Source organism: Ambystoma mexicanum, chromosome 3p, assembly GCF_040938575.1.
Source record: "Ambystoma mexicanum isolate Mex_15411 chromosome 3p, UKY_AmexF1_1, whole genome shotgun sequence".
Lineage (NCBI taxonomy): Eukaryota > Metazoa > Chordata > Amphibia > Caudata > Ambystomatidae > Ambystoma > Ambystoma mexicanum.
In genome coordinates, this window is record NC_090925.1 from 709,243,389 (window position 1) to 709,257,780 (window position 14,392).

General features: G+C 46.4%; 1 protein-coding gene across 1 annotated transcript in view; it reads right to left on the minus strand.

The window, feature by feature from the left end:
• The window catches only part of LOC138580756 (rab11 family-interacting protein 1-like), a 502,615-nt gene that overhangs the window by 154,144 nt on the left and 334,079 nt on the right, over positions 1–14,392 (minus strand). Inside the window, exon 4 of the mRNA XM_069651545.1 lies at positions 13,609–13,702. Within this exon, the coding sequence (XP_069507646.1) occupies positions 13,609–13,702 (94 nt within the window). The remainder of the gene's footprint in view (positions 1–13,608; positions 13,703–14,392) is intronic.

Here is a 14,392-nt window from a genome sequence, read left to right on the forward strand (position 1 = left end):
ACCTCTTGTATCGATTTGAACAGGACATGCGGTGCCACCCAGATTAACACCCCCCGGGCATATGCAGAGTATGGCGAGCCCACTACGGTCCCTCTCCACTTTCTCTTAACCAGGTCCAACTTCTCTCGCGTCAAGTACGTCTCCTGTAGTAATGCGATATCTATTTTCTGCCTTTTCAGATACATCATGATTTTGTTTCTTTTCAGATAGCTGTTAAGGTCCCTGACGTTCCACGTTATTATCCTGAGGTCCCCCATAGGTCATTAATAAGCACCCTCCCGATCCTCCGCCGATTACGCCCCTTCATGCACCGCAAATACAACATGCTTATTCCTCCAAATAGGCTCGAAACAAAACTTAAACTCCCCATAACCACACACACACTCAACTTCCCATCCCCCCACCTTCTTCCCACCCACCCCTCCCCCAACAATACCCTCCCCAACCGTTGCCCAGCTCCATTCCTGGATCTCAGGCACCCCCACATTTAGCCCTGCCTAGCACAAGCTTCTACTCGGGGCTCAGTAGGGTAAAGCCGCCCTAATGGCCGCTGAAACTAATAATCTATTTGGGTAGGTCGTCCACGTTCTGTTGCTCCTTTCAAAGAACATTACGCATACAGTTGCCAAACCGTTACCAATTACAGTTACACTCACTATATTCCAGTCCAAATCGAGCACCAGGCTCAGATTGTGTACAAAGTTCAGTTAGTTATAGTTTCTCTATACCATCAGGGTCTTCCTCCTTACGAAATCTTCATTCGGTATGATCCTGCCGGTCACGATCCGCTTCTTGTTCCGGGCAGCCCTGCAGGTCCAGCCATGTGACAACATCCTTAGGGGTATCAAAAAATAGCGCTTTGTTCTTATGTAGCACATTCAATCGTGCCGGTTACAGCAGCATATATTTAACTCCTGCCGCCCTCAGCCTTCTTTTGACGGCGACGTAACTATACCTCTGCCTTTGCACCAGTATCGTATAGTCCGGGTATGCTGTGATGTTGGTGGATGCTCTCTCTATCGTGCCGCCCTTACGAAAATATTCGAAGATCTTTTCTCTGTCCCTGTAATTCAGGATCCTCGCGATGATTGTTCTTGGCGGGGCCCCCGGCTGGGGTTTCCTCATTAGGGTGCGGTGCACCCTCTCCACCGTAAATCCCTGCGAAAGATTCCCGGCTCCGATCCCTTGTAGGATCATGTTTTCGACATAGTTTGTGGGGTCTTGGCCTTCTTCCCCCTCCGGAAGGCCAACCACGCGAATGTTGTTCCTCCTCGCTCTTCCTTCCGCCTCTTCCACACGATTTTCCAGGTTGGCGACCTGTTGTTTTAAGACATGAATCTCCTTCGCATTGCTCGTGTTAACATCGGTATTAATCTTCACCCCACTTTCCAGACCGCTGGTCCTTTCTGCAAGTGCCCTAACATCTTGACGTAGCAGGGTGAGTTCCGTACCTACAGCATCGATCTTATTCTCTAGAGCTGTGCGTAGGTCCGCCATTGCCAAGTCCCATTTAGCACTCAGTCCCGTTATAGCCTCCAGGATCTGGTGCTTGTCCCCTTCGGGGGCATCTTCCGCAGGGGTCACGACCATGCTCTGCACCGATGTTGAGGGGGTCCGTTGCGTTTTCGTGAAAGTCTCCATCGTGGGTTGCTTAGTCTTGGTTTTCAACCCTTTCGCCGACATGGCGCTGCCCTCCACTCCTGTCCGCCTCCGCCTTAGTGCAGCTGTTGCACTGTCCTCGGTCTGACAATGGTCTGGCTCCCAGGTCTCCTAACTCACATTCGAGGTGGCACTTCGAATTGTCTTACGGATGGGCTATGGCCTCACACTCCCCATTCAACTTCCGTAGGCCTCGTCGCCCAAGCATCCAATGTTATCTCCTCCTGCGGTCAGCTTGCCGAGGCTCCATTAGCGTATGCCAGGCCGGGCGCTCTCATGGTGCTAGTTCGAACACTCTGCCATATCTCCCTGTCGTACTATTCCTCCAGGCAATTTACCGCAGCCATGTCCCGCAGTTCCGGGGAATCAGTTTCGTTTCTCCTCGGAGGCCTCTCCTTTGTTAGCCGCCATCTTGGTGCCGAAGCGGCCACACATTCACACAAACAAAAATATGTATATCTCACGATTCCCGGGGACTATGAACTTCTCCAGCGAACTTCACTTGGCGTGCGGCTTCCGACACCTGATCCCCAAAGTTCTAGGCGCTCGTTGCAGTTTCAACAGGTAACTTTGGCAAAAATAGAGTCGGATCATCAGGAGCTCCTCACGCAGCACGTCCTATTCCATGGCCAGTTAGCCACTTCACTAACTCTTCTTATTGAAGTGACTGCCACCAGAAAGGCGTCCTTGCAAGTGAGTGCTTTAAGGCTAGCCTTATGCATAGGTTCAAAGGGAGATCCCATAAATCTAGTTAGTCCCACGTTTAGGTCCCATCCGGGAGCAGGGTTTGAAATAGGGGGATGAAGTATTTTAACCCCTTCCATGAAAGCCTTAATCACTGGGATCTTCCACCACAAGACCTTTCTCTGGGACATGGTGTGCGCTGAAAGTGCGGCTAAGTGGACCTTCAGGGAATTAAAAACCAGGCCTGAGTCCAGTAGATGAGTCAGGTATAATACAATATGTGTTGGTGAACATTCTATAGGACTGATGCTCTTGGAATTAAAGCAGATTATGAAGTGTTTCCATTTATTGTAGTAGCAATGTCTGGTGTTAGGCTTGCTTGCCTCTTTATGTATGTCCGTGCATCTCTGAGGATGTTGGAGGTGTCCAAACTCTATGACCTCAGGAGCCAGGGCGCTAAAAGTTGAGAGTTTGTGGGCTTGGGTGTAGTGTCTCCCCTTTGTCCTGCGATAGCATGTTGTATGGGCAAGGTAGTTTCATTGGAGGGGAGATTGACATCTCCATCAGATGGCAGAACCAGTGTTGGCGGGGCCACATTGGGGCCACCAATATCATTGTGACTGGTTCCTGGTGCGTCTTGTTGAGTAGGGGAGTCAGGGGAAAAGCGTAAACAAATTTCCCTGGCCATGTTATCCACAGACCATTCCCCTTGGAGATGTTCTGAGGGTACTTGGAGGCGTAATCTGGGCATTGTGAGTTCTCCAGAGTTGCAAACAAGTTGATCTCTTGCAAGCCCCATTCTGCGAAAACGTTGGAGACGATGTCTTTGTGTGGTCGCCATTCGTATTCTGTGGGTAGCGGGAAGTCTCTGCTGAGTATTTCCGCCAGAAGATTGAGTTCCCCTGGAACTTATTGAGACAGGACTAACATCTTGTGTTCGAGAGCCCATTTCCCTATGTTCTGTGACAGTTTGGATAACCTCAGAGAGTGAGTGCCCCCTTGCTTGAACAGGTAATAAATGGCTGTGGTACTGTCCGTGAGGACTAGTACTGTCTTCCCCTGTAACTGTGTCTGAAAGGCCTTCAGGGCTTTGAACACTGCTAAGAGCTTCAACAGATTTATGTGTTTGGATTCTATTGCTGGGGACCAAAGGCTGTGCGCCGTCTCCCCGTGAGAGATGCGTCTGTCATGAGAGTGGCTTCTACTGCGGAGGTGGTGAAGGTCTTCCACTTCACAAGGTTTTCCCTCAACCACCACTGCAGAGAGAGAACGAGGGCTGCCGAAACAACCACTTGATCGTCCCATTGTCCACCTGGCCTGACACCACTGGCTGTTGAGCCACTCTTGCATGGGGTGCATCCGCAATCGTGCGTGTGGGACTAAATAATTGCAGGAGGCCATCATTCCTAACAGTCGCATGGCTTTGCGTACCATCACCTCCCCACTGGCTACATATTGAGGGATTTGTAACAGCACGTTTTGAACCTTTTCCTTGGAGGGGAAGACAAGGCCATCTTCTGTCCGAATCAGAGCCCCCAAAAATTGTTTGACTTGGCTGGGGATGTAGGCTGGACTTCTTTTCTGTGCGCCGGCAACATTGAAATATTAAAGTATGCATATTTCATGTCCAATGTTGCCATGTAATCCCCCTGTGTTAGTAGTGGGATTACCTCTTGCAATGTTATCATACAAAACCTTTGTGGTTTGACAAATTTGTTCGCTGGGTGCATGTCTAGCACAGGGTGCATGGTGAGATCCTTTTTGGGTACACTGAATAAATACCCATGTTTACCTGTAGAACTGAGACAACTTCGATTGCGCCCTTTTCCTGCAGGATCTTGACCAAATGCAGTAGGATTTTCAGATGTTCTGTTGACAACCATCTGGTCTTTGGAGGTCGGTATCGAGGTGATCGGCTGAACTCTATACTGTAACCGTGGTTGACGGTTTTGAGCACCCAATGGTCTGTGGTAATTCCCCCCCATGCGTGGAAGAATGATGTTAACCATCCCCTGACCGGGGAGGAATGGGAGAGGACCTGGATTGACGAGTCATTTCTTATTGGAGGCCGGGGAGCCTCTAGGGATGATGCTTCTACCCCTTCCTTTGCCACAGCGCTGTCCTCTAGACTGATATTGGGTTGAGGCAGCTGACCCCTGTCCTGAGGACCATTTGTTTCCCGATTCATACTGATTGTGAGGGCAACGAGGGAAAGATTGTCCGCAAAAGGAGCGGCGAGAGCTTCCACCTCGTTGCTGAAAGAGCCTTTGAGTTATCTGGTTTAAGGACTTCAAAGTCTCGTGTTCCTTCTTTGCGTTTTCTAGTGCCTCATCTACTGCTTTACCAAACAGGTTAGATTCCCCCACTGGTTTGTTAATGAGGGCCACCTGAGTTTCTGGTTTCAACCCCACATTTTTCAACCATGCGTGTATCTTCAATAGGGTATTTTGGGCCAGAGTTCTTCCTGCTGTCTCTGCAGCATCTAGGGTATTCTTAAGAATATTATGATTCACCTGCCTCCACTCCGACACATTCGCCAGCAGGCGAGACCGTGTTGGTTCAGTGACCTCTTGCAGGCCTTCTTGGAGCAGCTTCCACTGAACGTCGCTGTAGCTGGCCAACAATGTGGTATTGTTGGCAATTCTGATGGAATAGGCTGCCGCAGTTGTGGCACGCTTCCCCAGGGCATACAACTTTTTGCAGTCCTTGTCCGGTGGTGCTTCGCCCGTGGACAAGGGTACTGCTGCTCTTTTCTTGGTCGTAGTCACCACTAGGGAATCTGGCATAGCATGTCCCCGAATGTAGACAGGGTCTGTAAGTGAGGGGCGAAAAATCTTTTCTACACTTGAGTTCACAGCTCTTGTTTGCGATGGCGTTAGCAAAGAAGGAGCGATACGCCGTTTAATGGAGTTCAGTAAGGGTACAGACTGTCTTGCCGGTGGTTTCTCCTTCAGCATATCCTCCACACAGTCGGTGTCTAGCACTGCTTCTTGCGTGGCAATCTGAAAATATTCGGCAGCTTTCTTCAGAATAGCATTAAATGCCATCTGGTCATTTACAGGAGATGCCTGTCTTATAGGAGATGAGGGAGGGTCCATGCCCAATGTGTCTGGATAAGGTGTATTGGTTGGTGACAGCCATGGTGTTTGTTTGTTTGTTTCTTCATTTGTAATGCGCGCCAGACCCAAGGGTAACCGGGCGCAGCGAGGAGAATATGCAAAGCTTTCAATGTTACATGGAATTACAAGGTTACATAATTTACAGTGGTAGAGAGATAAGTATGTACAAATTTAGCAGGATGCAGATCTGGTCAAAGTTTAAGGCACTGCTGTCGAGCGAAGCAGTAGGTTATATACAGTGTTACTATAATTATTTACATTTATCGTATATCTCTAATAATACATATATACAGTTCAGATAAGTAGCACAACAAAGGTGTCTAGCAATACATTACATATTTTTGTCATTGATGTGTTTGATAAGATTCATTCTAAAGTATGAGAAAGGTTGGTCTGTTCTCAAGTTGTGTGGCAGGGCATTCCACCATTTAGCAGCTAGCACAGGGAAACTGATGCCGCCAATTTTAGCAAGTTTAAATCTAGGTATTACCAGGCAGTTGGAGTTGGGGGTTCTTGTAGGTCTACTAGAGACTTTTCTTTTAATTTTGTCCATCAGGTAGCTGGGAGCAGCGTTATTGAGAGCTTTGTGCATCAAGGAGATCATTTTAGGTGGATTTTGTTGTCGGTGGAGAGCCATTTATATTGGTGCCTGATGGAGGAGATATGTTCCCTTTTATTTATGCCCAGAGCAGCTCTTAGTGCATTGTTTTGTAGGATTTGTAACCTTTTGGTGATAGTTTTGTTGGCACCACTGTAAAGGGCATTGCAATAATCAAGTCGGGATAATATTAAGGCTCTCGCTAGGATCATGCAACTATCATTAGATAAGAAGGGCTTACCTGCTCTTATTAATTTACAGGTATATGCTGTGGTGGAAGCTAAGGAGTTAACTTGTTTGGTGAAAGACATGGTGGAATCAAGATAGAAACCTATTGTTTTTACTTCCCTCGAAACCGTAATGCTATTGCTATCTATGTTAAACATGGGGTAGTCCTTGCCTAACTTGTTAATATTGGCCTGCGTACCCAGGATAATCAGCTCAGTCTTATCATCATTCAGGCAGAGGCCATGGGATGCCATCCATGCCTGAATAATGAGGTACACCCTATTCACCAACTCCCTGTCCTGCTGTGATCCCCAGAAAGCGGGAGGAGAATCTGTGTATCCTCTGCATAATTAGTGTAGGTGATACCTAGAAGGTCCAGATCATCGAAGAGAGGTTTAGTGAATATGTTGTATAAGGTCGGTGAGACGCAAGAGCCTTGAGGGACTCCGCAAGTGATTGGTGAAGGGTCGGCCGCTGCCGAAGGGGAGAAGACTCTCATTGTTCTCTCGCTCAAAAAGGATTCAATACATTTAGTGGCATGGTCCACTAGATCGAAAGCAGCTGAGAGATCAAGTAGAAGGAGGAGTGCTGTCTTACCTTGATCTCTCAATTCATCTATTTGGGTCTTTAAATCAATGAGGGCAGTTTCAGTTCCATGGAGTGGACGGAAGCCAGATTGTCTAGCTCCCAATAGATTATGTAATTCAAGGTGTCTTTGAATTTGTGTATAGGCAACTTTGTCTAGTATTTTCAGTAAGAACTGTAGTAATGGGCCGGTAGTTGGTGGGGATAAAGGGGTCTAGAGTCTGCTTCTTGAGGAGCGGGAGCACCCATGATTGTTTTAGGTTAGCCGGGATGTTACCTGTGGCGAAGGAGGCATTTATCAGTTTGGAAATGAACAGTGAGAGGTCTCTGGCAGCAACTTACATTAGTCGTGCTGGGCAGATGTCACCTTTGCAATTAGAGGGTTTGAGAGAGAGGATGGTTTTCTCTACCTCTAATGTAGTAGTTTTAGTGAAGGAGAATTTGTTGGTAAAGTCGTTGATGGTGTCATTAAGTGGCGGCTTATTTGGGAGGTTTAAAGATTCTTTTTTAGTTGGATTTTGTTTTGCAGCGTGGTAATTTTATTTGCTAGGGCAGTTTGGATATCTGTACACAAAGGCTGGTCCTTAATACAGGTATCTGGTGTGGCAAAGGGATATTCAAGTTCTTTCAGAATGGAGAAGAGTTCCTTCATGCTTGAGTTAGAGTTGGCAATGCGATCATTGTAGGAGTTGCGCTTTGCTAGGCAGATTTCATTTTTGTAGTGCCGAGAGATATTACTTAAATTAACTTGGTTCTCCTCAGTCGGACAGAGTTTCCAGTCTGATTCACATTTTCTTTTTGTTAAACGTAAGGCTTTGAGTTCTGGCGTGAACCATTTGTTTAAATGTGCCTTAGGTTTGGCCTTGGAGTGGGGCGACTCTGTCCATAGTAGTACGCATGATGCTATTGTATTCATGGACCAATGCACGAGGGTCGAGGTTGTCTGGCAGAGCATTTAAGCTTGGAAGGATCAGGGGAATAATATTATCCACTGTCATATTCTTTTTATTTCTTGTGGGGCAGGATGGAGCCGCCTGTAAGGCTGGAGTAGATGGTTTGGTGGTTAGTAGGTTAAAGGACACCAGAGAGTGGTCAGCCCAGGATAGGGGCGTAATAGAGGAGACTACGGCCGTACAGTTGGAATCAACGATCCAGTCAAGTATTCTACCCTTCACATGGGTAGGGGTGTTAACTTTTTGGGTTAGTCCTAAGGTGTTAAGGGTATTGGCAATAGTTGATGCATGAACATCTGCTTGGTCGTTGAAGCCAAGGTTAAAGTCCCCTAGTACCAGCAGTTGTGATGTAGTTTTGATATTGTTGGACAGAAGGCTTTGCAAATCCTCCTCAAAGGTTCCAAGAGGACCCGGTGGTCTGTAGATTAGGTGAATGGAGTTTGGGTATTGTTTATGGGGATTTTCGCAGTGAGGGTTTCACAAGATTGCAGATTTGTGGCAGGGGCTAATCTTAATGATAAGTTTGTTTTGGATATAATGGCGATTCCACCTCCGCAGGAGCCTTCTCGGTCTTGCCTGGATATGGTATAACCATCGGGAATGGCCAACATAAGTGATGGACCTGCTGCATTGTATAACCAGGTCTTAGTTATAGCAATAAAGTCTAGATTGGCTTCTATAATTAAATCAGCAAGGTCGATGGCATGTGCCACTAAGGATCTTACATTAAGGAGTGCTCCCTTAAAGGAATGTCCTTCAGAATCCATTTTTAGTTAAGATAGTATTTGATGGGTTAGTATTTGTCTTGGGCTTGGAAGTTTGGATGTTTATGTTCGCTGGTAGGGAATGAGGAAGATTGGGACCATTACATATCCTGGTATGTTGGCCTTTCATTGTGCGCTTTATAGCGGGAAGGGGTTTATAGTCATAATGTCGACAAAAAAATGTCGACAGACAAAAATGTCGAAAAAATAATGTCGAAAATAATAATGTCGACATTCTATACTTTTAATGTAAAAAGTCATAATGTCGAAAAAAAAATGTCGACATTTTTTTTTTTGACATTATGACTATAAACCCTTAAAACTATCAACACCTCACCCAACACCCCCCTGCCACCCCCCCCCCCCACACCCCCCAACCACCCTTTCACCCCTCATACTCAACACATACCAATTATTTATTTATTTATTTATTTATTTATTTAATAATTAAATAAATAAAAATTGTATTTACTATGGGGGGGTCCCCCCCCCAACCCCCCCTCACCCAACACCCCCCTGCCGCCCCCCCACACCCCCCCAACCACCCTTTCACCCCTCATACTCAACACATACCAATTATTTATTTATTTATTTATTCAATAATTAAATAAATAAAAATTGTATTTACTATGGGGGGGTCCCCCCCCAACCCCCCCTCACCCAACACCCCCCTGCCACCCCCCCACACCCCCCCAACCACCCCTCATACTCAACACATCATATATATATTTATTTATTTATTTATGCATACACTAAATTAATGTCGAAAAAATATCGAATAATGTCGACATTTTTGTTTGTCGACATTATTGTTTTTCGACATTAATTTGTCGACATTTTGACTGTCGACATTATTGATGTCGACATTATGACTGCACACCGCGGGAAGGAATCTTCTGGGAGGTTCATAAAGTTTATTGAGTCTGGCACGTAATTTGAGGTTTCTCTCGTGAGTTGGAATAGGCTGAGAGGTATAGGCTAGTTGGCCTGGTATGGCCTGGTGCATAGGGCTAGTATGGCCGGAGTAGTTGAGTCCCTTGGGAGTGACGGGTGGGGGAGAGGGCGCAAGAACTGACTTGCATAGGGGGACTTCAGTATGGCACTTCTGGGTACTGGGGGCATAAAGCGTGGCCATGACCATTATAGTATAGATATTGAGTAAGCTTGACATTGTGGAAAGCTATCACTGGTGACTAGCAGTTCCACTTAGTATGAGCAGGCTAAGATTTCAGGCAGTCTACATTTCTAAGTGTCAGATATCTATATGGCTAAAAACAGTCAAGTTAAATGGCTAGGTACATTTTTACCAAATATGGCAGAATCTATTCAATCTAGATGCCATTTACTAGTTTGACCACACATCTATATGGCAAGAACAAGCAAGTTAAAAATGCTAGGGTACATTTTACCAAGTATGGCAAAATCTATTCAATCTAGATGCCATTTACTAGTATGACCACAGATCTATATGGCAAGAACAAGCAAGTTAAAAATGTTAGGGTACATTTTACCAAAAGTGGCAGAGTCTATTCAATCTAGATGCCATTTACTAGTATGACCACAAATCTATATGGCAAGAACAAGTAAGTTAAAAATGCTAGGGTACATTTTACCAAATATGGTGGAATCTATTCAATCTAGATGCCATTTACTAGTATGAGCACAAATCTATATGGCAAGAACATATGGTGCATTGTCCACTGGCTGCTCATCCCCCCAATCTGGGGCCTGGTCAATAGGGTCCTCAGAGGGATCATCTTCCTAAACATACGGGTCCTGAGGAACCTCCTCTGATTCCGTCAAGTCAAACACCTCCTCATGAAGGGGGCAGGTGGCCCTTTCAAATTTAGATATAGTAGGGTACAGGTCTTCTTCACTAGGCCTCTTAGGTGTGGAAAACCTTTCTGAAAAGTCCCCAAATTTGGAAAGTCTATCCATACACCCTTCAAATCTGTCTCTGGTCCACAACGAGGAGCCAGAGGGGTCTGGAGGGAGGAAGGGCTCCTTTTGAGGGTCTGAGTGCTTAGTGCATCGAGATTTATCTGAAAGAGTCTTAGCCAGGGGCTGGGCACCTTCAGAATAGTCTTCCTGCCTTTCTCGGCGTGTGGACGTATACCATCTAACTGTCTTTAGGCTTATTAGCAGCCAAAACAATCTTCGCGAGACTCTCACGTATGTTCGACGTCTCTGGGAGATGTTTTGACTGTTCTAGTGGCTTCGACGTTGCCGGTGCCTTCTGCATCGGCGCGCTCTGAAGAGGCGTCTCAACGCTCTGTGCATCTTGGTGCTGACTCCCTTGTCCGTAGAATGCCGTAGTATGTCGCTTAGGCGGTTGCGGGGAGGGCTGCCGACCATGTGGATCAGCGGGTTCTGTAGAGGAAATTGACGTACACCGTTGGCGTCTTTGACCGACCCAAGGAGTCCATTGAGGTGGTTCGGGGGGTTGTGTGTTTACCTTTGTGAGTAGCATGTGCGTCCGTGTCAGCGGGGGGTGCACTCCCCATAGCAGAACCGGTGGCCTGCCTGCCGGGGTCGGGGACAGACAGCACGGAGCGTGTCCGCTCCGAAGATAGGTCGATGGCATCTGTGTCGGAGCGACAGCTGTCGCTCAATTCCTCGTCACTCTTGGTGCCTGTGGTGGCAGGGAACTACACTCGGCCTACATCATGGTGTAGGCCAGCCACCGTTTGACTTGCCGTTCTTTAATCGTCTTAGGACGCAAGAGCTGGCAAGACCGACAGGACACCTCGTGGTGATCTCGTGGGGGACACTTATTGCACCTCCGGAGCGTGTCCTTCCAAGAGTAGTTGCCTTTACAAGAAGGGCAACATTTAAAAGGTGTCCTGTGCATAGCTCAGGTTTATAGCGACAGCAAAACCAGAAGGGAAAAGAGAGGGGAGAATAAAATACATTCTTGAAAAGAAATAGGGACCCGGACCCCACTCTCCCTACTACATAGGCTGACCAGGAGGCCCGGACACGCGGTCGACAGCGTCGACCGCAGCACCAGCCGTCAAAGTCTGGAGGTGTCTTCCACGGTCTTCGGCAGTGGTAGGTAAGTAGTCATCGATCAAGGGGACATATACCTCACTGACCCTTTTGGTATGAATTTGTAAATTGTGTATATTTTATTCTTTATGTAAATATGACTTATTGTATCTGATCTTAATGTTGTTGATGGGTCCAGCACTGTAACCATAGCTGGACACCAGTGCCATATGTAACCTTAGCCATACAATCCTCTTGTTGCTCTTGCGTCCTGCTACCTCTGGGTTAGGCGCGCATTACAAATAATAAAACAAACAAACAAACAAACAAACATATATAAATGACCCGAGGTCGTGGACAAACAATCTAATTTACAATTTTTAAGAGCTCTGCATAAAGCAACCAGCTAACTGGGCAGAAAAAAACAATCCGAGGGACCTCGACGCGTGAGGGTTTTGGGTACACTACATGTCACGTTTGGGATAGTGTTACAGGCACGCCCATGTCAACGTCCCCTTTCTTTCCTCGAAAGATAAGATGCAATTCTCCGCTATTAGCAATAGATGTCATACTATATGCACAGCATGTGATTGTAAGCAGATTCACAAGCATCAGAAATCAGATGATGCAGGAGGACATCAGTTGAGTACAGTGTTCTGGATTCTAAACTGGAGAGAGTTGAGAGCAGTGTTTCACAGGATTAAAGGCTGCAGAAAGCTCAAGAAGGGATGTATGTCTATTGATCAAATTAAACTGCTCAAATATTTTTTGTTCAAGTTTTTTTGCATATTTTATTTGTTCAAATATTTTCCCACAGAATGCAGGGGGATATCCCCATGCCCTTGCCCTCCCACTACAGATGCCTGCCCTCCTCCCCAATCCATATTGTCAGACCCCAACACATATTGCCTGACCCCCACGCATCATCTGCATATTGGTGGCAGTAAGCTGGGACAAGACGTCAGCACCTATGAATAAGGGTGGCCTGGCTCTACCAGACTTTGAACAATATTATTTAGTATTGCAGGCCCACGTCCTGATGTCTTGCAGAAAATTCAGGCAAAAAAGATTAGAGCAATTGAGGGATGAGCAACAGTACCAATACCATCAAGAAGGATACGGATGGATAAGAGGTCATAGTGCTGGGCAGTAGATTTAAGGATCTGGTGACAATCATACGCTCCATGATTTTGGAAGAGTAGGGGAGATGAAAGCCATCACAATAACTGGCAGACTGTAAGGGTCAGACAAGAACGGATGACTGTTTTAGAGCAAGCTGGAATGATCCTAGCTGAGAGGGAGAGTTTGAAGAGGAAAGGAATAAAGGAGCAGGTTAGGGGTTCAATTTGTGGCATGAAAGGATCCACAGGGAGGGGTTGGGTATCCAAAGAATGGGAAACAATTCAGCACAAGAGGTTATAAAGTAATCTGAAATGTACGTGTTTTTTACAAGTTTGTTGCCACACTGTTCTGTATCTGTTTTAACTAAGCTTTGGGAGGTTGGTTCGACTCCCTTTGTTAAAACCTACTTCCCAACCCATTAGTTTCTCGTGAGGGTATATGGTGGTGTTGAGAAGGTTTAATTGCAGGAGACTTTGCATAAGTAGCTTTGCTTGGGAGAAAAGGCAGCTGGGACTGTTGGTTAAGGTTTAATTCGATTGTTGAGTATGGGTCCTTTTGAGAAGCTAGGCAGTGGGTGGGGCTATTATAAACTTGAAGGGCACAAACAGTTTAGTGGCTGGTAATGTCCTGATATAAAAAAGGTTGTTTGGCAGACCATATTGCCTACCCTTCTTAGGTTACCAGAGAGGTTTCGGTCAATTGGAGACATGTTCCACTTGTTTGTGGCACGCAGAGGGCGTGTCATACTGTTAGGCATAGTCCATCCCTAATCTCTTCCAATTCTACGTCATCAAACACAGTACAATCTCGCTTTTGCATTTCTCACTGCCACCTCACACAGATTCCTTTTCTTTCACACTGCACCCCACTTTGACAACCGCCTCTTCATTCTGTGTATTACCACTCACCTCCAACTTCTTTCAGAGGGTTGGTTGCATCGATTCCTTCTGAAGACTCCATTGACTTGGAATCAGGTGCATGTAACTGCTGGAATTTCAAACTCTGCACAAAGAGAAAAGAATCCTATCATGGAATGCTCATAAAAGGTTCTAGGGGAAGTGCATTACAATATAACCCCCCACACACACACTTCAAACTGCCACTCAACATGCAAACCACTCCACCTAAGAGTCAAATCAATACTCAAAACGAAAATCCATATCCACCTCCTGCACATCTTGGCCCCAGACTAAAAAACATGTGCCATTGCACCCAGGCACAAACAATGCCCCAATACAGGGCCAGCCACCCTCAAGTCCGCCCTGCAAGTTCACACTCTCAAATCCTGCTGCACACCAACTCTACCCAAACCAAATTATTGCATCCTAGCCCCAAACCCAACACAAGACTCCCCAAAACCAAACCCTGAGCCCTACACTTTACCCCATGTACCTTTGGATGATAAATTCAACCCTTACATCACCTTTGGATGCCAGAGCCAAACCATGTGCCTAAACTACCCACAAACACTGTACTCCGGTCCCACATCTGAGCAAAGGTCACCCTCAAACCTCCATGCTCAGCCCCTATCATATTCAATGCCTCCATACCGAAACAAGCTTCACCCGTCCCTCACTCCCTCCATATTCAATTTGGAACCATTTGATAGTCTCTCTCTCACACACACACACACACACAACACACACACACCCCTCTTCTCCCCACACCTAAATTATGGCTCCCCTAGATCCC